Source organism: Aspergillus foveolatus (assembly GCF_047715535.1).
Source record: "Aspergillus foveolatus strain CBS 279.81 unplaced genomic scaffold BDW70scaffold_54, whole genome shotgun sequence".
In the NCBI taxonomy this organism is placed as follows: Eukaryota; Fungi; Ascomycota; class Eurotiomycetes; order Eurotiales; family Aspergillaceae; genus Aspergillus; species Aspergillus foveolatus.
This window is the reverse complement of record NW_027396118.1, coordinates 31619-54932: the sequence shown is the minus strand read 5'-3', so window position 1 is coordinate 54932 and position 23314 is coordinate 31619. Positions and strand designations below refer to the sequence as shown.

At 53.1% G+C, this 23314-nt stretch overlaps 10 protein-coding genes across 10 annotated transcripts; 6 read left to right on the top strand and 4 right to left on the bottom strand.

Annotated features, from left to right (window-relative positions):
• Window positions 1–867: 867 nt before the first annotated feature.
• Window positions 868–3295, top strand: BDW70DRAFT_98032 (Zn(II)2Cys6 transcription factor). The gene is made up of 4 exons (XM_073745331.1): window positions 868–1290; window positions 1339–1366; window positions 1423–1899; window positions 1947–3295. The coding sequence occupies exons 1-4, from the start codon at window positions 914–916 to the stop codon at window positions 3159–3161; spliced, it is 2097 nt and encodes a 698-aa protein (XP_073593131.1). The 5' UTR covers window positions 868–913; the 3' UTR covers window positions 3162–3295.
• Window positions 3296–3428: 133 nt separating this feature from the next.
• On the bottom strand, window positions 3429–4755 carry BDW70DRAFT_152565 (NADP-dependent oxidoreductase domain-containing protein; the record flags this gene model as incomplete). Its single annotated transcript, XM_073739462.1, has 5 exons — window positions 3429–3617; window positions 3703–4254; window positions 4316–4403; window positions 4457–4558; window positions 4661–4755. The coding sequence occupies 5 exons, from the start codon at window positions 4753–4755 to the stop codon at window positions 3429–3431; spliced, it is 1026 nt and encodes a 341-aa protein (XP_073593130.1).
• A 497-nt stretch (window positions 4756–5252) lies between these two features.
• BDW70DRAFT_170405 (Zn(II)2Cys6 transcription factor) lies at window positions 5253–7498 on the top strand (the record flags this gene model as incomplete). Its single annotated transcript, XM_073742922.1, has 5 exons — window positions 5253–5365; window positions 5521–6039; window positions 6095–6569; window positions 6628–7054; window positions 7109–7498. 5 exons carry the CDS (start codon window positions 5253–5255, stop codon window positions 7354–7356), a joined length of 1782 nt encoding a protein of 593 aa, XP_073593129.1. The 3' UTR covers window positions 7357–7498.
• BDW70DRAFT_170403 (putative MFS transporter) lies at window positions 7205–9281 on the bottom strand (the record flags this gene model as incomplete). The annotated part of the gene is made up of 6 exons (XM_073742921.1): window positions 7205–7654; window positions 7700–8225; window positions 8274–8495; window positions 8547–8831; window positions 8899–8994; window positions 9036–9281. The coding sequence occupies 6 exons, from the start codon at window positions 9279–9281 to the stop codon at window positions 7416–7418; spliced, it is 1614 nt and encodes a 537-aa protein (XP_073593128.1). The 3' UTR covers window positions 7205–7415.
• Window positions 9282–10019: 738 nt separating this feature from the next.
• BDW70DRAFT_162678 (TauD/TfdA dioxygenase family protein) lies at window positions 10020–11297 on the top strand (the record flags this gene model as incomplete). The annotated part of the gene is made up of 5 exons (XM_073741168.1): window positions 10020–10239; window positions 10292–10386; window positions 10442–10883; window positions 10936–11039; window positions 11091–11297. 5 exons carry the CDS (start codon window positions 10020–10022, stop codon window positions 11295–11297), a joined length of 1068 nt encoding a protein of 355 aa, XP_073593127.1.
• Window positions 11298–11479: 182 nt separating this feature from the next.
• Window positions 11480–12895, top strand: BDW70DRAFT_98012 (class I SAM-dependent methyltransferase). Its single transcript, XM_073745330.1, has 3 exons — window positions 11480–11940; window positions 11996–12663; window positions 12713–12895. Exons 1-3 carry the CDS (start codon window positions 11618–11620, stop codon window positions 12736–12738), a joined length of 1017 nt encoding a protein of 338 aa, XP_073593126.1. The 5' UTR covers window positions 11480–11617; the 3' UTR covers window positions 12739–12895.
• A 921-nt stretch (window positions 12896–13816) lies between these two features.
• On the top strand, window positions 13817–15569 carry BDW70DRAFT_141946 (uncharacterized protein). The gene is made up of 2 exons (XM_073737853.1): window positions 13817–14619; window positions 14683–15569. Exons 1-2 carry the CDS (start codon window positions 13967–13969, stop codon window positions 15479–15481), a joined length of 1452 nt encoding a protein of 483 aa, XP_073593125.1. The 5' UTR covers window positions 13817–13966; the 3' UTR covers window positions 15482–15569.
• A 559-nt stretch (window positions 15570–16128) lies between these two features.
• BDW70DRAFT_152559 (FAD binding domain-containing protein) lies at window positions 16129–18146 on the bottom strand (the record flags this gene model as incomplete). The annotated part of the gene is made up of 5 exons (XM_073739461.1): window positions 16129–16987; window positions 17035–17075; window positions 17126–17361; window positions 17408–17852; window positions 17904–18146. 5 exons carry the CDS (start codon window positions 18144–18146, stop codon window positions 16129–16131), a joined length of 1824 nt encoding a protein of 607 aa, XP_073593124.1.
• A 531-nt stretch (window positions 18147–18677) lies between these two features.
• BDW70DRAFT_162674 (caleosin family protein) lies at window positions 18678–19990 on the top strand (the record flags this gene model as incomplete). Its single annotated transcript, XM_073741167.1, has 4 exons — window positions 18678–19226; window positions 19282–19668; window positions 19729–19821; window positions 19883–19990. 4 exons carry the CDS (start codon window positions 18678–18680, stop codon window positions 19988–19990), a joined length of 1137 nt encoding a protein of 378 aa, XP_073593123.1.
• Window positions 19808–22763, bottom strand: BDW70DRAFT_97979 (Zn(II)2Cys6 transcription factor). Its single transcript, XM_073745329.1, has 2 exons — window positions 22134–22763; window positions 19808–22057 (listed from the first exon to the last, which is right to left on the bottom strand). Exons 1-2 carry the CDS (start codon window positions 22626–22628, stop codon window positions 20123–20125), a joined length of 2430 nt encoding a protein of 809 aa, XP_073593122.1. The 5' UTR covers window positions 22629–22763; the 3' UTR covers window positions 19808–20122.
• Between the last annotated feature and the right edge of the window lie 551 nt (window positions 22764–23314).

The following is a 23314-nucleotide window of genomic DNA, read 5'->3' as shown; positions in this document are numbered from 1 at the left end:
CGATATTGGCTGCGGCGTAGATCAGGTCGCGCATTCTGACATCGAGTATCAGCCCCCCAGAGAGTGAGCTCTTACATTCTCTTAAAGATAGCGATGGGGCTCAACGGCAAATGGACAGGGAAGCCCAACACCGAACACTCCTAGATCTAATCGAACGTAGATCTAATCGAACGTCCAGGGATACCAGACGAAGATAGCCTGAAATCAGATCAATCCCAGCCAAAGCCTGGAGTAGTCGGCAATAGTGTCTGAGATATGCCGAAGCATGGCTCCCTTTTAGCCCCAGCGGCTAGAGCCGCCTCTATAGCGCCCAACAGAAGGGTGCACGAGTTAGCCGCTGATTGGCTCCTTTGGCGGCCTTTGGCTGCTTCCTATGCAAATCGTCGAATATTGCTGGAGTCCTTCTAGCTGATTAACCAACAAGTCGAGTGCGACATGATCATATCATAGACATGACCATATTATAATCACACCGGTAGATTTACACAGTACTACCCGCGCATTTGTCGGATTAACGGGCGGTCTTGATGTCCTTCAAAGGATTGTTGGATATTTATATTTGCACTCCCCCTCTGCATGACAGAAACCATCTTGAAGACATGATATGAGTAGCGTGAAAAACCAGAACAAGATAAATATTCTTAAGGAATCAGAGTTGACGAGATACCACTCACAGAGTAGAATAGGCGATACTCGTAGTCATCGATGAGGGTTATTGTGCCTCGTCAGGTCGGACACTAGTAACTCCCGAACGATGCTGAGTCAGCGGTCGGGGCTTACGGACTCCCGAACGCCCGAACACCCTTCTCGTCTCACCTTGTTTTCCACTGTCCTCAATCCCTAATCCCTGGCACTATCGTTTCCAGTGCAGATTGCTTGCTCATCAGAAACGGCTGGTGCTTATATCTCAGCGATGTCCGACACATCCCATGCCGCAAAACCCATCCGCGTTCTGTCATGTGTAATGTGCCAGCAGCGCAAGGTGAGGTGTGACCGCGCCTTCCCATGCGCAAACTGCGTTAAGGCCAAAGCTCAGTGCATACCAGCCAACCTTCTCCCGCGTCGTCGAAAACGCAGGTTTCCTGAGCGTGAACTATTGGACCGACTTCGCCATTACGAGACCCTGCTCCGGCAGAACGATATCGAATTTGATCCGCTTCACACCGAGCCAGGCAAGGAGAGTGACGGCCACCAGACGCTGGGCAGTGTTGAACCAGAAGAAAGAAATCCAATTTCGCGGGACTCATTATCGTCTCGACCTAAGTCCTCCAGCGGAGCATACGAGGCCAAGTAAAGAATTACTTCCACACTTGACTGCAGTTGGCTGATCTTCCTCAGGGACATTTGGAACGCAGTAAACCAGACGGTAGGCCCCCTACCTGGTCCCTGAGCCGCTGTGAACAGAGCTGAAATGCGTGCTAGTCGCCAGAATCTGACGAGGAAGGTACCTCGTCGCCCGCTGTTTTCCCTCAAGAGGTTGTTAAGAAGGTCTGGGACCGGGGTTCCGAGCCCGTGGATCCACTATTTGGCGGCGAGAATAACCCCGTCGATCTCTCACCGCAGCATCCTGAGCCCCCCCAGATCTTTCGTCTCTGGCAGATCTATCTCGACAATGTCGACCCTCTGCTCAAGGTCACACATACACCCACTTTACAGGGACGCATTGTGGAGGCCGTCGCGAACTTGAAAGGTATCACGCCCACACTGGAGGCTCTCATGTTTGGTATCTATTGCATGGCCATTCTAAGCCTTATGCCGGACGACTGCGAGGCCCGGCTTGGCCTTCCGAAAGATGAACTGCTCACCAAGTATCAGCGCAGCTGTCGCCAAGCCTTGATCAATTGTGGGTTCCTGCGATCAGATGATCGTGAATGCTTGACTGCCCTGTTCTTCTATCTTGTAAGTGAATGTGTATTGATGTCCTTGCCATGCGCTCACAGACGCAGATGTCCATGCGCCCGACCATTGGCGATCCGCGAACGCTCGCCACCGTGTTCGGCGTTGCAATCCGCACAGCAAAGCGCATGGGTCTGCACAGCGAGTCCAGATGCGCCAAATTCCCTCCGTTGGAAGCAGAACTGCGTCGAAGGCTCTGGTGGGCCTTGGTTCTGTTTGACGCTCGAATCGGAGAGACGGCTGATTACCGAGCCATCACGCACCTCACCCCTCTCTGGGATTGCAAGATCCCTACTAATGTGAGTGACTTCGATCTCCGGCCTGACATGAAGGATATGCCCGCAGTGCAGGGTCGGTCCTCAGAGGCTCTTTTTCTCGTTACTCGGTACGCAATGGCCGAATGTATACGCAACTTCTCCTTTCACCTGGACTTCATCTGCCCGCCTCTAAAGGCAGTCGCAAGGGAGATCCATCGTAATTCTGGACGGGAGTACTTTGAGCTGGATGCCCTGGAGACGATGATGGAAGAACGATATTTGCGGTCCTGCGACCCTGAAAATCCACTTCACTCTCTAACGATCTTGATGACGAGAGGGTGGCTGGCGAAATGCCGCCTCTTCGAATACTACTCTAGATACTCGATCGCACGTCAGTCGAACGCTCAGCGTGATGCTGCAAGTCTATATGCGCTCACTATGTTGGATTGCGATACAAAAATTCTGGCGAATGTAGGCACAAGCCGCTATCTTTGGCTGGTGCACTTGTATTTCCCCTTCCCAGCGTACGTCCACCTGCTGCAAGATTTGAGGAGACGTCCTCTCAACGGCCTGATAGAGCGGTCATGGAATTCACTGAGTGAAAACTTTGAAGCTCGTTCTAACTTGCTTCTACGCATGTTGCCTGGCGCTCAATTTTGCGCGCTGTCCGGTATCGTTATTGAGGCCTGGGAGACAACTGAATCGGCCTTGAGACAATCTGGTCGACAGGCGCCACAGCCCAAAATTGTGACTTTTATGAAATCCCGACTGGCCAAGGATATTATCAATGCTCGGATGGAAAACTCATCAAGTGCGACTAGCTTCAACGACCACACGGCTGCTTGGTCGAACCAGCTGAACATGAACCAGAGTGATCCGTTATCTACAACTGGCGGAAACAGCGCGTGCGATCCCGGGACGTGGATGCCTTTCGACATCCCTGGTCCGTCATCCTTCAACAGTATACTTACCTCGGCGGATTGGTCGATGTTGAATTGGGGAATGTGAAACAACATTTGCGCACTGCGAATTGGATTTGATTACTACCCTAAATGCTTGGTATTGGTTCTCTGAGAATGTACCATGCATTGTATCATAAGGCTGTGGTCTTTGCTATCACGCCAGACCCTCCTCTCCTGTAGAGTCCTTCAGATTATCCCAAACCATCATTCTGACGGGCGGTCATTATCAGAAGAGAATTCAATTTCTCGCAGGGTCATCTCCTGGAATTCATGCCCAATTCTGCATCTTTGTTATACAGGCTTTTCGTGGTATTTAGTCCTGTCTCGCAGGGTCTCGGGCCGGTCTGTTCTGTAGAAAATCGTCCAACTCTACCATTACCTCCGGGGTCAATTTCGGCAACAACTCCAAGCTTTTGACATTATCAAGAATCTGTTCGGGTCGCGAAGCTCCCGTGATGACGGAAGCGACGTTTTCGTTCTTCAGGCACCAGGCGAGTGCTAGCTGTGACAGTTTCACACCAAGCTTATCCGCCAATGACTGATTTCGTCAGAAGAAAACCTTCAGAGCTCTCTTGACGGCGTCTTACCTGTAATCCCGCAATCTTTTTGACATTTCCCGCCCACTGCTCGCTCTCCCAGGTGTCGCGTGCTCCACGAGCAAACTTGTCCGTACTCTCAGCGAAGCGGGAGCCAGGAGGAGGTGCAGACGTATTGTTGTACTTGCCACTCAGCAACCCCATCTTCAATGGCGAGAAGGTCGTCAACCCAATTCCAAATCTCGAATATAGTCGCTGGTACTGCCCCTCAACCTTTTCACGGTCAAGCATGTTATAGAGCGGTTGTTCGACGATTGGCGCAATCAGACCTAGGGATTTGGCAATGCCGCATGCCTCTGCGATTTCGTCGGATGACCACTCTGACGTGCCCCAATAAAAGGCCCAGCCTTTTTCTATCACGAAATTGAACGCTCTCACCGTCTCCTCCATTGGTGTGAGTCTATCTGGGCGGTGGGCATAAATGATGTCAACGTATTCCAGCTGCAGCCGCTCGAGCGACGCTTTGGTGCCTTCAATGATATGCTTGCGAGAGAGCCCATGATTGTTGATGAGGATCTCCCCATTTGCCAGTCCCCAATTGAGCTGCCAACGTGTTATCGCGTTACTTTACAGCCCGGCTTCTACAGTGGCTTCTGAGACTCACCTTGGTGCTGATGACGATGTCGCTTCGTTTCCACCCATATTTCTTGATCGCTTGCCCCATCACAATCTCGGATTGACCATTAGCGTAACTTTGCGTGTCAGTCTTTGTATGTTCACAGTCCACAGCGAGTGGCTTGCCTACCTTTCCGCCGTGTCGAAAAAGTTGATACCGCAGTCGTACGCCTGCTTCATGCATTTGAAAGCAACCTCTGCATGGCAAAATGTCAGCTCTCCCCCTGCTTCACTGCAAACGCTGTAAAACAGTACCGTTGTCGACATGTCCTCCGAAGCTGTGCGAGCAAGATGTCAGAGCCCAGACCAGGATAAGAATGTCGTAACAACTCACGTTAACCAACCACCCAGTCCCAGCGCAGAGACATGCAATCCCGAGTTGCCTACGCGGCGGTATATCATGTCCTTGTTCTTGTTTGGCCACGCCATCTTGATTAAGAATTAAGAGCACAACGATTGGAAAACGGTGAGGGTTTAATCCTGTTCTACGTGGGCGCCCAGCTTCATTTAAGAGGGCCGCCCCTCATTTCATTGCGACTGGGCACTGGACGAGCCTCGGCGAAATACTCGGAGGGTCGAAACGGTCTCCACGAGGCTGTGGCCCTGGTCGCTCTGGAGTTGTCCTACGGAGCCGCGACTGCGCCCAACCACCGCAGGAGACAGTCGCAAGGTACGGCAGCGACCTCCATCTATACTACCCAGACCAGCATCGATGTATACAAAAAGTGGACCCTGTGATGGCGTGTTGAGTGGGGTGAAAGACGCCATCGCTGCTTCAGTTCACGATGAACCGAACGCCCAATCATCGTCGAGTCATGCACTGATCGCTGCCGGCGGGACGTTTGAGGGGGCGAGTGTCTCCAACCTCCGCAAACTCCTCATTTCAACCGTCTTGACGAGTTGCTTTTTTCGGTTCCGGCAAAGCGATGAATCCGTCCAGGGGCACGATTACAAAAAAGGCTTGCGATGGCTGCAAAGTTCGAAAAATTCGCTGTGGTGGAGGGAATCCGTGTACGCCCTGCCTGAATGCGCGCATCCAGTGTACCTACAAGCGCATGCACCAGACCCGAGGTCCTCAGAGACTGCGCGCCGCGACGAGGTATCTCATAGAGCAAAGCCAGCGGACGGAGACAGACCAACCCTGCTCACCGGGCAACCACGATGAGACTCCAAAAAGGTAATCCTACGACCCAGCCGTCCTCTGACGCTAACTCAGGCGAGACGCAGTGTACCGCTGAGTGCGATTGCGCCGCTCCTCTATATTTACCATGTCCGCATGTATCCGGTTTGGCCGATCGTCGACGTCGATGACTTGATTGCAAATCTGCAGCAAGACACCGAGAACAAAACCCATGAGAGGTTCGCGCTCGCGACGAGCATCGCCGCTGCTACAATGGCTCAGCTGCGGCTTGGTGGTTCGGCTTACGATCGGTCAGTCACAGCAGATATCCTCGCGGCTGAGTGCCTCGAGGCTAGGAGACGATTCGACTATCGTTCGCGGGTGAACCTGGACAATGTCCGAACAGCCTTCTTCCTACATGTATACTATGAAAACCAACAACCGGGAGGAAGCGAATCGGTCCTCTACCTCAGAGAGGCCATTACCATGGCGCAAATGATGTACCTACATAGAGAGGCATCGTACGCTAGCCTTGCGGCCGAGGAACAGAAGGTCCGCCGTCGAGTGTTATGGCTGCTATTTGTGACGGAACGGTAAGTGGCATGCAAATCTTTGCTTGCCAGCTTGGTTCTGATACAAGTATGATAGTGGTGTTTGCATCCTCCACAAGCTTCCAGTCATTCTAAAAACGGACACGGCTATGCCGGAAACTGATGCGGACGACGAGGTTCTACCTGCATTTCTGAAACTCCTAGCATTGTTCAGACTATTCGAACAAACCCGCATGTTCGACATTGTCGAAGACTACCACCTAGGGCTCGAGCCTCCTGTTAGCTCTAGCGCCGCTACAGCTGCCACCTTTGATGAAATGTTTCAGGATAAATCACCGGACGGCTTTGGCACCCTGGATAGGGTATCCGACGTTCAGAGAGCCGATATCTGCGTGACGAGACACTGGATGCGCATCCTCGCATGGAAAGCCCTGTCCCACTCGTCTACCGGACGCCAACCTGCATCAGAATGTTCCCTCTCACCGATATTTCCATTGATGGTGGGAAGAGATCTAGTGAGCGTTGTCTACCGGCTGCCTCGAGTGGCGCTCCAAGCGCATGGACTTGGCATGGTAAGTGCTATGGGTTCATGTTAATAATGAATGAGTGCCTAGCTGACAATGTAAATAGCAGCTGAAGCTGTACGAAATTGCGACCTCCCTCGCAGACGCTGTCACCAGTACTGCAACCGTGCCAGATACGAGTCGATGGGACCAGGAAAGCCGGCCAAGTAACATCCTCACGCGCCTTCACTCCATCCTGTCGGCGTTGACTGGTGGAGAAAACAGCACTTTGGTGGACATACTATACGGCAAAATCGCCCAGGCACATTATATGCACTCAACACCCATCTTACCAGCACTGAGCAATGGGAACAATAAACCAAATCGCAAATCCAAAACCGCGAAAGCGACATGTGCCGAGGATAGCGTGACCGCGACTGACTCCTCCCAGAACGAATCCAACGAAACTGGGGACGCCATCAACTGGCCCAGTGGATTACTGACGACGGTAGATCAGCCGGCCAGTGATGATAGCAGTACAACCCGACTGACGAGTGATACGGCTACTATACCATTGCCCTACGACCAGCTCCCACAAGATATCGCAGGTCCAGGGGACTACAGCCAGTCCAGCTATGACCCTCTCATATACTCCACTGTGCAGGATCTTCGTGCCGATCCCAGTGCCATCCCTACTTCGACGACTTCTACTTCGCTGGATCTAGTCCCACTTGGTCCCATGTTCAATAATGCTATCTTTGATTACCGCCAAGATTATCTTTGCCTAAATACGTATTTGCCTTTGAACAACCTTTCTGGAGACTCCCAGTATGCGCGCCTGAACCCCCTAACCTGACATCGGGCCCATCGTCGAACATAAGTGAACAGACATTACAGCTGCGCCTTCATCGGAATCTAGTACTTGAAGCGGAAGTCTAGTCGCCTGTTTCCGTCTTTCTCTCGTTGGGCAAGGTTGGCTTGGTAGTCGATTCTCTCCTCGGGCGACATGGCCTCCCATTTCCGCTCCTTCTGGCGATTCAGGTGCCTGAGGTACTCGCGCTGAACCACAAAAACAACAAGCGCCAGGGAACAGATGGATATCAAGACCTTGTTTCCTTGGTAGTAGTACGGTGAGTCGTAACTGCGGTAGATCTCTGTTTTGGTCAGCTTTGTTTCCAAAGGTGGATACCTCGACTTACGCGATGATATGACTGAGCCGATTTGGACAATCACGTTGTATGTGGCCGCGGTGATAGCTCGCTTTTTCACGTCAAATGTGTTCTCTGATATCCATGAGGACACGATGGGATGGAAATACGGATATCCTGAGATCATTGTGGTGACGGTAAAGCGGCCCCAGTTGTATCCATGATCAGGCAGACCGAGAAGAGTAGCCAGCAGTGGCAGCGACCAGAACTCGCCAATCACACAGTGGAATGTGCGCTCCCCGAAGTACTCACTGCTCTTCGACAGGATGAGCATCAGGATGATCTGGAGCACAGCTGATGGGATTGACAGCATGTTCGACTCGAAGGTCGTAAACCCGAGCCTCTTCAGTGTTAGAGATAGGTACCCCTGCACGGGGCTCTGGGGGATGTAGGCAATCAGCCCGATAAAGTACAGCCCCCACATGGACTTGTCCTTCCATGCGTTGAGCACGTCGCGGAGAGTAGCGCGTTCATGCAGGTGAGTCAGACCTTTGGACGGATCATCACGCAAAAGACGCTAACCAATGTCAGTTTATTTACTCAAAACAGTCTTTGGGGATTGTACATTGATCATGATCACCTCCTGGCGCTCGGTGTACCACGCTCTGGGGTACAGGAGGCTCTTCGTCCTCGTGGGTGAACTCGGCAGATAGAAGAGGGCAAACAGGCCGATGACGAAAGTTATGAGTCCGTCGATAAGGAATAGCCAGAACCAGCCTGTGTGTCCCCTGGTTCCCCTCATCTCGAGAATTCCAGCCGCCAGTAGAGACGAAATAATACGGGCAACCTGGGATTGTCAGCGCTCTATGAACGCAAGGCTCAGATTAAGGGCTCTCACATTCAGAGTAGACCAGAAGAATGACAGTCGGATGGAAAGCTCCTTTGTCTTGTAGAAGTACGTTGCAAACAAGATTGTGCCTGGGATAAAACCTCCCTCGAAGGCGCCTATCAGCGCTCTGGTCACGTAGAAAGATGCTCGGTCTGTCATCCAAGCCTGGGTCCAAGAGACCAAACTCCAAAGCAGCATCAGGATGGGCAACACTCGCCGGAAACCGAACCGTTTGATGAGGAGTTGCACGGGGAACTCTGCTGCGAGGAAACAGAGGAGTTGGATGGTGGTTCCCTGCGATCGCCGTTAGTCGCGCATATAGACGAAACGGATTGGGATATAATATGTCGTTATAACGTACGTTGTTGTAGTCGTCGGTGGTCAAGTTGAGATCATCCAGGAAATTGTCGGTCAGGGCATTGGACAGATTACCACGGTCCAGCTGAAGACCGAAGAACTGGATTGGCCGCGTTAGCAGACGTTCCTGCAGCCATCCACGGTACTTGCCATCAAACAGAGCCATGTCATGAGCATAAAGTCGGTCTTCCAAACTACCCTCCTCTCCTCCTCCTCTGTCCAGGTCGCGGTGGGATCGAACCGGTGATGGCCCTCATAGGACTCATGAGGAGGAGTCACCGAAGAGAGGTTCTCCTGTCCGACCGCAGGTAGAGCCTTGGAGGACTTATCATCCTCCTTTGCTTGGGTGAACAGCGAGCTTTTGCCGCTCTGCTCGATATCGTCCATTGCTGCAGGTAGGAGTCCTTTGCTGGAAGGAAACGCAGTCACGTCGAGATGAGGACAAGACGGCATGCGCCGCGTCCGCCTTTATATACACTGATACCTGTTAAAGACTCCCATCTGGTCCGATGGGCAGGATGAGCACTTTGGGCTGTAGCTATTCGCAATCGAGCCTTTGCAACCGTTGGCGAAGAGCAGACCGCGCTAGGGTTATTACACCACTGCTAGGTCCGAGCACATCATCGCGGGGTGGCGTATCCACGTCTGAACCTTCGCTGGTCTTTTTGAGGTCTTTGCTAGCAGGGAAGCTTATACAGCAAGGTTTTGAGGGCCCCTTTGTCTGGATATATTCCGTCCCAGAACCTTAGAACTCGCAGTACGAAAAAAGACCAGCTGCTACTCGACGCAACGTCCACGATGCCACCCGCCGGATACTCCAGATTCTGTCTTGTCCAGCCTGGATCTAAGCCTGCTTTGGCAACACGACCGGTCCACTGAAGCGGCTCTCCGAGAATTTCGCCGGTGCCCCGCCGACGGTGCTACCAGCCTAGGCCGGTGCATGACTCTTGCCTGGCTCCCACATGTTTCCTTTAAGTTCCAGAATTCCGCGAATGGTCCAAACATGGGGAAGCTGTACCGTATGACTGCCGGTACTGGTGGGGGAGATTGTATATGAATGTCGCCATCGCGGATTCTTAATCCCACCCTCGCCGTCGCTGAAGAGCCACACACAAATTAACCACCATGCCGACCGTGATCCAAGAAGACAGTCCAGCCCTGTTTGGAGGAGACGCCGAGGCGCGCCCTCGGCTCTTCTCACCACTCGCGTACTCTGGCAGCTTGGACGGCTACCAGCGCCAGGATCTCACTCCTGTGATTGGGACCGAGTATGAAGGGCTCCAGATCGTCGAAATCCTGCGGTCACCAAAACGCGACCAGCTGATTCAGGACCTGGCTGTTACTAGTGAGAGTTCTCTGGTTCTATAGACCGACCGTTATCATACTGATTCAGGTAGTCTCGACACGCGGAGTAGTCTTCCTCCGGAACCAGGATGTGACACCACAGCAGATGCGGGAGTTTGCGGAGAGATTGACCCAATTGGCAGGCTGCGTAAGCTTCACTTCCCTATTTGCGCGTTTTTGCTCCCCGCTGAGACTTTCTACAGCCAGAATCATCCGGACTCCATGTCCACCCGCTGACGGAGGAGGGCAGTGAACTGGGCGACCAGATCAGCGTCATCAGTAGCGAGAAGCAGAAGAAAGGCGGCGGCCTAACACACCAGCTGAGCGACGTCAGTCGCTTTGCTTCTGCTGGTTGGCACAGCGATATCAGCTTTGAGCGAGTTCCGTCCGACTACGCCATGCTCAAGATCCATACTCTCCCCGAGACCGGCGGCGATACCCTATGGGCATCGGGGTACGAGGTCTACGACCGTCTGTCGCCTGAGATGGCGGCCTTTTTAGAACGCCTGACAGCGACCCATGATGCTACTTTCTTCCACGAAGAGGCGCGACGGCTGGGTAACCCCCTGAGGAAAGGGATTCGAGGGTCGCCGCTGAACCACGGCGAGGAGCTCACGGCGGTTCATCCGGTCATTCGAACCAACCGTACGTATCCCCTTTACAAGAATATCACTGGCACATCGCTGACGTTTTTTAGCGGTCACCGGGTGGAAATCAGTCTATGTTAACAAAGGCTTTACCAAGCGCATCAACGGAGTGACCAAGGACGAGTCTGATGTACTTCTGCAGTATCTCTTCAATGTGAGTAAGACAGCGTCTATTGCCAACTCAGTGCTAAGACTGTTCTATTAGCTTGTCACACAAAACCACGATGCACAGGTCCGCTTCAAATGGCGAAAGAACGATATGGCGATCTGGGATAACCGGTCGACCTGGCACTGCGCGACGTATGACTATGCAGAGACCCGAACCGGTGATCGGGTATGCAGTCTGGGAGAAGCGCCGTTCTTGGACCGTCGATCCAAGTCCCGGAAACAGGCTTTAAGCGAGGTGCATTGATATTGAACGTTGTTTCTGGGGAAACTTGGCAAGAATGTACGTAAGCTACGTAAAGATTCAGGGCACGGATAGGGCAATCTTGACGTCAGCCACGGGCCGGCACCACCTATCATCAGTCCACGATCATGATCTCATCCAACCATTTTAAGGTTACTTCCACCATCTAGATCCAATGATCCGGCCTGGAATAGCATCCCGTCTGCCTCGCATTCCAGATCATTCTTACCTCAAACCGGTGGACTCCGTCCCGCGACGTAGCAGGCAGAGTATATAAGGAGCAGGCACCGGTTACCCCTCTATAGTAGCAGTAATCCATCAAGATGTTTGAGAGCGTCTCTGTCCCTCGTTTCGCGGTTAAGCCGCATCCGTCCCAAACCTCTTCTGTCGCTCAGATCATCGATATTCGCTCTGACAAGAAGGATGTCGAGCTGCGCGTGTCTCTCCAGCAAAGTATCCACAGCGACAGCGCCGCGCTGCCCGATCTGCTCCTCTGGGATGAGCAGGGGCTGCGCTACTTTGAGGATGTCACCTACTGCCCATCGTACTATTTAACGAGAGAGGAGATTGGTCTGTTGAAGAAATACAGCCTGCAGATCGCCGAGCACATCCAGCCGGGCAGCATGCTGGTCGAGCTGGGAAGCGGGTGCGCGCCCACTGTTCACTGTTTTATACGGATGCCTCTTATTAACTTTCAGTAGAAACCTCCGCAAGACGAAGATTCTGCTGGATGCGCTCGAGGAACTAGGTCGGCCGGTCGACTATTTCGCCCTCGACGTCTCCTACCCTGAGCTCAAGCGCACACTCCGCCCCGTCGGGGCGGGCGTCTACCAGCACGTCCGCTGCTATGGGCTGTTGGGCACCTATGACGACGGTCGGAAATGGCTCCAGCATCCTGATCTGCAGTCACGGCCGAAGACGATCCTGTACCTCGGCTCGACGCTGGGAAATTTCGAGAAGCCGGATGCGGCGCAGTTCCTAGCTAGCTTTGCGCAGCCCAATACATCGTTCTTACTCGGTCTGGACGGATGCAAGAACGAGAAGCAGGTCCTGCAGGCGTACAATGATCCGGACGGGATCAATCACCGGTTCGTCAGGAACGGATTAGTGCGCGCGAATCATATTCTTGGGCATGAGGCTTTCGATCTGGACAAGTGGGATGTCACGGGAGTTTGGGATGAGGAGAAGGGGGCGCATAATCAGTACTATATCACCCGTGCCGATGTCTCCCTGGACGGAGTGGATATTCCGGCAGGGCATAAACTGCTCGCTGTTCGTAGCCACAAGTATGATGCGGATGACCGAGAGAGCCTATGTCAGAGCGCTGGACTGAAGGTGGTGGACTCGTGGGCCTCTGAAAGCGAGTATAGTGAGTTTACCCTGCCTCAATCGTTTGACACTTGAAACTAATGAGTTAGATCTGCTTTACCTGGCCAGTAGGTGAAAGTGCGTCCGTACGTAGTAGGTAGTAATGTCACGGAGTTGTTACTTTACTTCTACAACCAGCACAACTAGTACTCTCTCTCCTGCACCGAGGTCAGACACCTTCCTCAAACCATGTCAAGTGTATCCGCCATATACGTCGACGTTGAGCTGCAGAAACCAATCGACCGGTTCTCACTGCAATTGAAGAGCACCTAGGTCTCAATCACTCAGCCCCCGATGGGCTGTACCAGCGATCTGCAATGCTAAATTGACATCTCTAGGCCCTGACTGGCTGTGCTCTCCCTTGCTCGAAGCCTGATTTATCGGACACATCACTCGCTGCTTCTCTTTACCGTATCATCACGCCAGTCAACCGGTGAGTGGCTCGTGAAAACTGCTCGCGGACGACGTTTGGCGGTCTGGTGCGTGAAGCTCTCGTTTGATCAAAGCTAAGCCGAGGCCATCGAGCATGATATTGTCCGAGGGTCTCCGCATTACATACGATAGTTGGAGTGACACTCTCTGGCCCGCTGACGGCTAGACGTTCTGACATGCAGATCGAGGCTGTGAGAGAGGAGCAGCTCAAGCCAGTTCTCTCCTCTGCTTGAGCTAGGCCGCAGAAAATGTTTTGATGGGCGAGAGCTTAAAATCTAGTCTTTATCTCCATCCTGCCGGCATTCCTGAAGCTATGATTCTATCCCAGGCCATCAGGACCGTCTTGAAGTAGAGCTGAATATATACCGTACGATCCTCTCCATTATACACCATACCCTGAAACAGACCAGCTCTGCCTGTAAGGATATAATGCTCTCGTCCCCTTCTGCCACAGAGCGTTCAGACCTCTCTGGACTTTAGTTCCAAAGTCCGTCGCAAAGTCCGATGCCACCACCCCCAACCAGCGAGGCGGATAAGGCTGCCAGTTTGATGAGAGTCTGGATTGCATCAATTACTAATCGGTCTGAACCCTTCAGGTCCCCAGTCGGACATCAATATGTGGATTTTCGGGGCCGAGCTGTTATATCCGGATTCCAGGGCTGATTCTAGAGTTCTGCAGAAGTATAAAGTAGACATTTGCCTTAACCAGAGTATCTAGATCAGTTCGATTCAACTCGAACCCTGATTTGGGAACAACAGTGCCTTTCCTCATTAGGATTAGCTCGTTAATTTCACTCAGTTTATCCCTTGCGAGTTGACGGGAGTTCCATCATACCACCAGGAATTATCACAAACCTCTTAGCGCTCACCCCATGGCTCCCAAAATCCTTAAAGACGGCACGGTGCTGTCTTATAACGCATCCACGCAGTCGATCAAGGTACTTCAGCGCGCCTCGATCTTGATTGTCGATGACCGCATTGCCGCCATAGAAGAGAATAGCGACGATCTCTCTGCTCCGCCAGGAACCGAGATCATTGATGTCTCGGGGAAGATTGTCTCACCGGGATTCGTCAACACCCATGTCCATGTGTGGGAGACCGTCTACCGCTCCATGGGACCTGATACGACCCTGGCGGAGTACTTCGGCTGGGTTAGCCACATGTCGGAGATCACACAGGCTGCGTTCACGCCAGACGACATCTACATAAGCTCTGTGGAGGGGTATGTTGAAGGTCTGAATGCGGGTGTTACGTCTTTTGTTGAACATGCGCACAGCAACTGGTCCAAGCCCGTAATGGAATCGGGCTACCAGGCAGCTGTCGATAGCGGGGCGAGGGTGTGGTGGTGCTATGACGTTCGTCATAAGGAGGGATTTCCCGGTGACGAACAGTGGGAAGCTTACGGCGCTCTCGTCAAAGATAGAAGCAGTCCCCGCGTCCTGCCTGGGCTAGCCCTGGACGGGCTGGCATGGACTATTATGAACCGCGATGGAAGGGCGGCCGATCTCGTCCGCGAGAAGAAGGAGTACGTTCCCAATCATTATGTTAAGACAATAATAACGCTAGAGGGTGATGCTAACTGCAGCAGGAAGTTGGGCTTGCAAGCCCTCACTATGCACCATCTTGGTGGACCGTGGCCTCCCATGAATACATCCCCCATGACAGTCTGCGCTGATAATAACATCCATGAGGCCAATCTTCCGATCATTTTCTCCCATGCCTCCTTTCTTACCGACTCAGACAAGGAACTCATGCGCAAGCATAACGTCTTTATCTCCATCACTCCTGAATCCGAATGCCTCTACGGGCAGGGCCAGGAGACCGGCCACGAGGTATCCGACCAGGCATCCCTGGGCGTTGACACGAACTGGAATTTCTCTGGCGACATTATCGGCCAGGCACGGCTCTGGCTGCAGCTGGTACGGTTCCGGAACTACACGAAGACCCTCACAGCTGGCCTGATACCAAAAGCGAACCCGATGGCTGTGGAGCAGGCTTTCCTGCTTGGCACAAGGCAGGGAGGCCGCGCCCTACGAAGAGACGATATCGGCGTCATTACTGTCGGAGCGAAGGCAGACCTTGTCGTCTTCAACGGCGATAGCCCTAGTATGCTAGGTTGGAGCGACCCCATCGCAGCGGTGGTGCTGCACGCCAGCTCCGCAGATATAGAGCATGTCTTGGTGGATGGGGAATGGAAGAAGAGGGATTTCAAACTCGTTGACCTGCCTACCGGTACATCATGGGACGAGCTGCGTGCGCGTTTTTTGGAGTCCTCGAAGCGTATCCAGCCTCATTTCAAGACTCCGCCTCCCCTGCCTGAGAAACTTTTTGGTGTAGCTGACTTTGGAGAGGTTGAGAAAATTAGTACTGTCTTCAAACCATCGTGAGAGACCTCTGGTGGTCGTTGTTTTTATTATAGTGTCACTTAATAGGTACGAAATTTCGTGTGCCAATCAATCCAGTTTTTTTAGTCAATCTTTGCTCTAAGGACTTGAGTACTGTCTCTGCGCATATATTCAGGTTCCTCCATCCACGTTTAGACCTGAGGGCGGTAGGGGCAGTCCATTGCCGTTGTAGCTATAGCTGATGAGGTGGTATTCGTCATTGGTCAAGATCTGTATTTGATGGTAGGCCTTCTTTGCCCTGCAGCTATGTTCATGATTTGTATACTGCCGGAGCCGCTTCCACTGGCCGGATCAAGCATTCTTTTGTAGACATCACCACTACTCTGAGTTTCGTAAATGGAGAGGCGTACTGGTAGCTACTACAGTTACTCCATTCGTGATCTGAGAGGGGTATGTTGACCGCATGGCTCCAAGCATATAGAGTCTGCGCTAATTTTCACAACGTCTGGCAATGCTGCGCATGGCATCTGCTACCGGGAAGACTCAAGTCTAGCGGCCTATGGAGGTCTCTTACAAGGGCACGAGAAGCAACTGTAAAGGCCGAACCAATACTTCCCATGCGAATTCTGCTTAACGCGAATAAGATGATCATACACATGTATAAAAATTCCGTCGTCTGGTTTACAAGTCTACGTGGGTAGTGCTGAGAAATATGCATCCAAGCCGGAGACCTCATCCAATCCCCCAACCCAGGCAACATGCTGGTCTGGACGGCAAAGAACAGCACAGCCAATTTGTTCATCAATTCCATATTCCGCGTATGCGCTCCCTTCGTCGACAAAGACCTTGCCATAGTCCCATCCCAGCTTGTCGTCGAACGGATGGAACAGCTCTGGCAAGTCCAGCAGGCGCACCGATGTCCTTGGGCTCTTATGAATCAGAATCAGCTCAATTGCCATCCGCTGAATGACTGTTTCCAGTACTTTGCGAGAGTTGCCGCATTGTGCATGACTCTGAAATGCCTCTGAAAATGTAACCAGCTTTTCAACATTCTCTTTCCGTCGTAAGTCTCCAGGGAAAACAAGCAGTCTCCATGCACCGGTGCTCGGCAGAGCTCTTGCAAGTTCAATTGTGGACGCGTCTGCCTGGTTGACCAGGGGAACCGTCCCCAATCTTCTCCCGATTGTTACATTGCTCGCACGCTGTGACTTCTCGCCGAGCTCCTTTGACGCGATCAGGACATTCGGCCCGTAAGTCACCTCGACGCCAGACATAAACCCTGAGAATTGCCTGCGTACTTCGCAAACCTCGCTAATGGGTGCGTTGCTTTGCTCGTAAGTCTGGACCAGCTTACAGTCCATCTTCATCAACTCCTCCGCCACAGGATGCCGTTCGAGTTCGTACGTCTCGAGGATCTTGGGACTAAGGACTCCGGTGATCACGGATCCCAATTTCCATAACAAATTGTACGTGTCTTGAATAGAAACGTTCATTCCCTGACCGGCCTTTGGCGAGTGGGTGTGCGCTGCATCACCGGCGAGGAAGACACTGGAGGAATTAGCATTGTTGCAACCTCGATGACCCATTTATCTTACCGGTTGTTGACGTGATACTGCTCGACGAGACCTTGTTTAATCTTTATACTGTCAGCGTCTATCCCACTAAACGGCCAGCATGGAAGCATACAGGGTATATCGACGACCAGTCGCAGTACTTGTAGGTCAGGCTGTAAGGCTGCATTATCCTTTGAGCCATTTGGATCAGAGCATCAGATGATTCTTCCGTCTTCTCCATGGCTTTCCTATCCAGGTCGCCCTCCCCTTTGAGTTGGATATAGAAACGAACCAGCCGATCCTCTCTTGGGGCAGTCATGACACTCCCGTACTGGTCAGAGTGAATAGCGCAGGACTGCCGGATATCAGCTGCCAAAAGTCAGATTAGCACCTCTTGGACATGTGGCAGGCATACGAAAGTCAGTAATGGGCACAATGTCAATAACCCCCCACATGGAGTCGGTCGATTCGGCCTCCATCGGCACGTTGAGCTGTTCTCTAACCAGACTCCGGGCGCCGTCGCAGCCGACGACATACCGCGCCTGGATCAGCTCTGTGACTTGGGCATTCCCTGTTGCGTCCGTTTTATCTGCGGTGGGGTTTAGTACCTGCGTCATGCGATCTGTCCCCTGACTCGTGCTTTCTACGGTTACTGGATGGCTCTCGTGGTCAGTGAAGTATATCTTATCCGCACGCCTCTGTCTCTGGATCTTGATGCGCCCCTTTGACTCAATATAATCAATCAAGATCTGCTCCACCTCGCCCTGGTTTAGCAGCATCTGTCCAAATCGCGATAGTCCCTCCGGCTGGGAGCGCGCGCGTTGCTGGCATTCGAGTCTCGATGTCTCCTTATTGACGCCCTGCCCTCCCTCCAATTAGCCTACTACGGCTACCTCGCCGTTGACACTCACCCAATAGCTCATCTCAACCTCATGGACCCCCCGCCGCATTATCGGATCCACGATCCCGAAACTATCCAGGATCTCCAAGGTCCGGCTGTGGACACCGTCAGCATGGCCGGTCTCTGTCCGGTGCTCTTTGGCATCGATAATCCGCGTCGACATCCTATATCGGCTCGCCCAGCAGGCCGCCATGAGCCCTGCCGGCCCGGCTCCAATGATCAGGAGGTCTACCTGCGATGTCTTGAACGCCATGCTACTGAGGGAGAAGAGGAGAAGAACTCCGACGACAACGATCCTCAACAGCGAAGAGTTCAGATGATTGGCTGAGGGCGTCATGCACTAAGCTAAGTTTTATTTGAGTTACAATAAGCTCTCTTGTCCTTGGGTACGGCCGGGTCTATGATGGGGTTGTTGGTGGTCGCAGAGTCTGGCTGAATTAGGGCACGATGATGTATGCCATGGGCTATGACATCATGGTAATGTGGGATAGTCATTTTCCAATCAATGTTAATCCGATTTCTATTCTTGAGCTCATACGATGTTCTGGCTGCCTCTTCACATGCTGATCCAGTTTTCACATGTTATCTCCCTCTGTATTTACATCATCATCATTATCGCGTAGCTAGCTGGCCTGGTCGGCCGCCACCGACCTGAGTCCTGACTTTCCAAATCAAGTCACTCATAATGGCTAGCCCAGGCAGGGTATATATCCCTTACAGCCTGCACTCGCCGGAATTGTCAAGAGCCAACTCAAGACAGAACCAGAATCCAATCATTATTACCATGCCCTCATCCCAACCTTCCACTTCCCATATAACCACCGCACCGCCAAAGGCTGTCAAGCCGTTGGCTTCGGAGTCAAAACCATTGGAGCCTAAGGCGCCCGAATCAAAGCCCAGTGACTCGAATGTGCCTGAACCAGTGGAGCCAGAAATCAAGGCAACGGGGACAAAGTCCTTCAAGGAGGCTCTAGTGAAAGGTGCCGGTGATGGTGATAGACAAACCGACAGCTCGAACTCGACTTCACAGTCGTCTTCGCAGTCCAATTCTATCAGAGATAGCAGCCCCAATACCTCGCGATTGAACTCCAGTTCCAGTTCCCAACCCGCCAAAGAAGAGACCGACAAAGACATTGAGAAGAACACCAAGGAAAGGAACAAACAAGAACAAGAAAAAGACACTGCCAACATCCCCATCGTGTCCAAACACTGCACCGTGACATCCAAGCGCCTCCCAGCAACAAATGTCTCAATTGACAAGTCCGGCGTTGCGCGATGCAATGTTGTCGAAGGCGCTATCTCTGACACCCTCATGAAGGATTTTCATGAATTCGTACGTGCCTCACTCCCCTCCTTACTTTTACCAGACGGCGACTAAACAGCAGCAGACACCCATGCAACAACATATCCTCTTCTGGGATCGCGACCGCGACGGCCAGATCTACCCATATGATACGTACCGGGGCTTCCGGGACTTGGGCTTCAACATCCTCTTCTCCTTCCTCGCCGTACTGATTATCAACCTGAATTTCTCGTATCCAACGCGGCTCGCGCACTCGTTTCTCCCGGATCCCCGTTTCAGAGTGTACGTGGATAGCATCTACAAGGCAAAACATGGATCCGACTCTGGTAGTTTTGATGCCGAGGGCCGCTTTGTCCCGCAGCATTTCGAGGACATGTTTGCCAAGTACGATGGGGATCAGGACGGAGCGCTGACGTTTGGGGAGTTGTTTAATATGATGCACGGGAACCGGTGTGCGGCAGATCCGTTTGGGGTTCGCCATCCCTTCTTCCATTAAACTTGGGCATAGGAGATGCTAACGTGTCTATTGCAGTGGGGCGCTGCTTTCTTCGAATGGGTCACGACGTGGCTGCTTATCCAGAAGGACGGAAAAGTTTACAAGGACGATTTACTCGGTGTATATGATGTAAGTTCTATGCGTGCTGGTACTATCCTGAAAAATGTAAGCTAACTGGGTATCCTCGTAGGGTTCGCTGTTCTGGAAGATCGCCAAGGCGAGAAAGTCCCCCGAGGGCTGGTCCCAGGGGTTCGGGTTAGGCGGAGATGGCTTTCTTGGGGGTGTCAAGGTAATTTAAACCTCCACTCTCCATTTCTAAGCGCCGCATACGCGATGTTGAGCGTATGGGCTTCCGGCCGCCGGTGGTCTTGTGCATAGACTGCTACCAGACATATAAAATGGAATGAAACGATGACTTGTTCAAACGGCCTTAACTTGTGTTCTTGTAGAGCGGGATGTCATCGTAGGGCGTCTGGATGGAAGGATGAACCGTCATATTATGCGGAAGTTTCGGGAACGTTTCGCCAAAGGCTGTTCCCTCGTTGTATTCGGTCGCTTCATAGGCTGGAGACATGGCTGTCGGCGAAGTCATCGTGGAGCTACGCGATTCCTGTTCAGGCGAAAAAACGCGCAGGTCTGACAGCATGGACGCTCGGGGGCCCGGCCCGAAGAAGAGACGATTGTAGATGCTGTTGCAGACTTCCCATGCCCGCATGGAGGGAACACTGATTGTACCCAGGCTATGAAGCCAGTCGAGCCCCTTCTCCAGATGCAAGGTGATATGAGAGGCTCCGTCGGCATGAAACCGAACACAGAACTCCATTTCTATAAGAAGCACGGTGATCGACTGCATAAGATAGTGCAACACACACCACCATGGCGACACTTGGACGAGCCAGAGCGCATCTGGCTTGTCCGGTAGCATATCCAGCAGCTCGCATGCAGAGTCGATGCATATCCGCGCTATCCGTTGCTGACTGAGCGCCGACGCTTCGTTGGGGGGCCGCTGCCGCTCCGAGCGACACAGCGAGGGCCGACTGAGGGCTATGCGTAAACTGTAGAACCGAAAAGCCAAGCTCCATCGCTGACGTTCGAAATGAGACGAGGGATGACTGCCTCTCCACTGGAATACGGCAGGGACCCGGCTCAGCCACTCGTCGGTCTCCTGAACCAAATCCATGATGGAGGCGCTGATGGTTAGCCACGGCCGGCGTGCAAACCCAGGGCTGTAGAGCGAGTCGATGGCCCGCCGCATGATGACGGTGAGGTCTACAAAGTAGAAAAAATAAAAGGAATTGCTTGGAGAGATTTCCGCCGGACCTGGCCGTGGTTCCTGCCCAAATCCGGTATGACCCTTTCTCGGAGGATCCCAGACGCCGAGACTCCCCCGCTGCTGGGACGTCAGCGCCTGCATATAATCGGTGCGCATGCGAAAGTCCGTTAGCAGTCGCGACGCCAGCGGTTCTCGAAACTGCTCCTCATCAAAGGGAATCGGCAGCGGTGTCGTGCTGTACTTGTCCGGTGCACTCGTCGGTCGACCGGTCATGATCGATAGCGTGTTCTCAAGCGTGTAAATCGACCACCACACCCGGTACCTGATCTCCTTTGAGAGCGTGGACGTTTCTTTACTCTCGCTGCGCAGATTGACGCCAAGGGCAATGGCTGAACGGACGGAAACGCCACAGGCTCTCCAGGAGCGGTTGATATGCCCGATGGCCATTAAAAAGAACGCGGTCAACCCTTCAACTTGGACCTGTTGCAGATTAGGGTGTTCCAGCAACTGGCTCTCCGAATAGTTCAGTTTGCGCGCTCGGGTAAAACAGACCATCGGCGAGTCCGCTTCTGCAATCCACGGCTTCGAGACGAGTTGCGCAAACTTGGACGCCAGCGCAAAGACCAGATTCAAAATGGTCAGCCACCGTTTCGTCGGCTGGATATCTGTCCGCGTATAATACATCTCATACTGCTGCATAAACGGGATTTTCGCGATGATCGGAAAGGATGGATGGACGGTGAAGAAATAGCAGTCGAGCAACTGGTCGGCGATGTGACGCGGCGGCCGTCCGTACGGGTCGATATTCGGCTCCAAGCCGAGCTCTTCGTCGTCGAGGAAGTAGCAGACCGATGTGAGAGACTGCGATTTGTTTGACGCCTCCGAGTCTAAAAAAGGGGTGTCCTTCTCAAGGACCTGGTACAGCTCGTTGATCCACGACATCTCCGAGGGGCCGCCCATGAACCCAATCGCTTGTAACCCCTTGTCCTTGTGGAAATCCTCCTGGATATACTCGATCCCAAACGACGGGGTATGCGTCGAGCCGTGCGGCGTCGGGTCGACATGCGCTGGATCCTGATCTATACTGGCAAACTGTTCGTGATTAGCCCGACTCTGCCCACGACAACCGACACCAAAAATCAGAAGAAAAACGCTTTTTGTCGCATACCTGAGCTCGGGTTCTCGAAATCAAATCCCGGTCCTGGCTATCAACGCGCGGCTGGATTTCCTGCAGCAGTCGGTCGTAAGCCTGCACCTGCCTTTCCAGATCCTGGAGCCGTTTTTCCGTCACTTCCCGTTTCCCGTCCATGTAGGCGCAGTCCATGCCAAGACTGATACAGCGGCTGCACGGGGTCTGCCCGTTACATTTCGTCTTTTGCTTGCGACACTCGATGCAGGCCCTCTTAACCCGTCGATTGCCGTACGCTCGAAGCTGGGAAAGGCGGGGGATCGGGATCTTGGAGCCCGGAGTCGACGGCTCCGACGGGGTCAAGGGCAGCACCGGGTCGGTGGTCGTCCTTGCAAACGGAGCCGGTGGCGGCGCTGGCGCCGCCGACGACTCTGCTCGCTGCTCAGACATGGCTGGGGGTGAAGGGTCGGGGAAGGAGACGAGACGGAAGACAGCATTTTTGCCGGCGGGGCGAGGGCGCTTATTCGATCGCATGACACGACGAACGCGGGGGGACGACGAAGCGGGAAGAATAGAAGAGCAGGAGACGGGCGCCCCGGTTGAGGAAGGGGTGGCCCATCTCTCTAGCAGCAGAAGCGTTGATGGAGGTCGAGAGGCCCTTGACTGAGGAGCACAGGTGAAAAATGGGCGAGCAAAGCTGGCGGCCTCCGGCCGGGACTTAGTCCCGATTGGTGGCACCGCCTTCCGTGCTGGGCCTTGCACTCCTCACACGATCGGCTGTGCGGCTCTGGTTGGCCCGGCTACTGTTCCCTAGTCTTCTTTTGCCATATCTCCTGGTCGCCCCCGGCCTTCGCTCGGGGCTCCACCCGCACGACGAGCAGGCTCGTCAGGTTCCTGGAAGCGAGCTTCTCGATCCTGTGCTGACGAACCCAATCGTCATCGCCCTTGGCCGACCCAAGCCATCGGTGCCTCCTAATCTCTGATCCTGATTTTGCAGTCTGGTTGGCACGGATTGGGTCCCCATCGTCGAGTGGCAGTGAACACACGACCAGCCAAGGCTGACATTACCGTTCAGCAGCCGTCATTAATCTGCTGATTCGTTCATACTTCGTAAATAGAGCAAGAGGCCTTGTAGATCAGCCAGCCAACCGCGTCGAACTCGAAAACTCGATAAGTACCTCTACAACAGATCCAGATGTCGTTTAGTCTTCTCTCCAGGT

Bases quoted from the DNA above. Each gene is read 5' to 3' on its own strand.
- BDW70DRAFT_97979 (XM_073745329.1), bottom strand. From the start codon at position 22,628: ATGCGATCGAATAAGCGCCCTCGCCCCGCCGGCAAAAATGCTGTCTTC. The intron at 22,058-22,133 runs GTATGCGACAAA...AATCACGAACAG, and splicing joins TTTCGAGAACCCGAGCTCAG to TTTGCCAGTATAGATCAGGA.
- BDW70DRAFT_141946 (XM_073737853.1), top strand. From the start codon at position 13,967: ATGGCTCCCAAAATCCTTAAAGACGGCACGGTGCTGTCTTATAACGCA. The intron at 14,620-14,682 runs GTACGTTCCCAA...TAACTGCAGCAG, and splicing joins CTCGTCCGCGAGAAGAAGGA to GAAGTTGGGCTTGCAAGCCC.
- BDW70DRAFT_98032 (XM_073745331.1), top strand. From the start codon at position 914: ATGTCCGACACATCCCATGCCGCAAAACCCATCCGCGTTCTGTCATGT. The intron at 1,367-1,422 runs GTAGGCCCCCTA...AATGCGTGCTAG, and splicing joins GGAACGCAGTAAACCAGACG to TCGCCAGAATCTGACGAGGA. The intron at 1,900-1,946 runs GTAAGTGAATGT...TCACAGACGCAG, and splicing joins CTGCCCTGTTCTTCTATCTT to ATGTCCATGCGCCCGACCAT.
- BDW70DRAFT_98012 (XM_073745330.1), top strand. From the start codon at position 11,618: ATGTTTGAGAGCGTCTCTGTCCCTCGTTTCGCGGTTAAGCCGCATCCG. The intron at 11,941-11,995 runs GTGCGCGCCCAC...AACTTTCAGTAG, and splicing joins CTGGTCGAGCTGGGAAGCGG to AAACCTCCGCAAGACGAAGA. The intron at 12,664-12,712 runs GTGAGTTTACCC...CTAATGAGTTAG, and splicing joins GGCCTCTGAAAGCGAGTATA to ATCTGCTTTACCTGGCCAGT.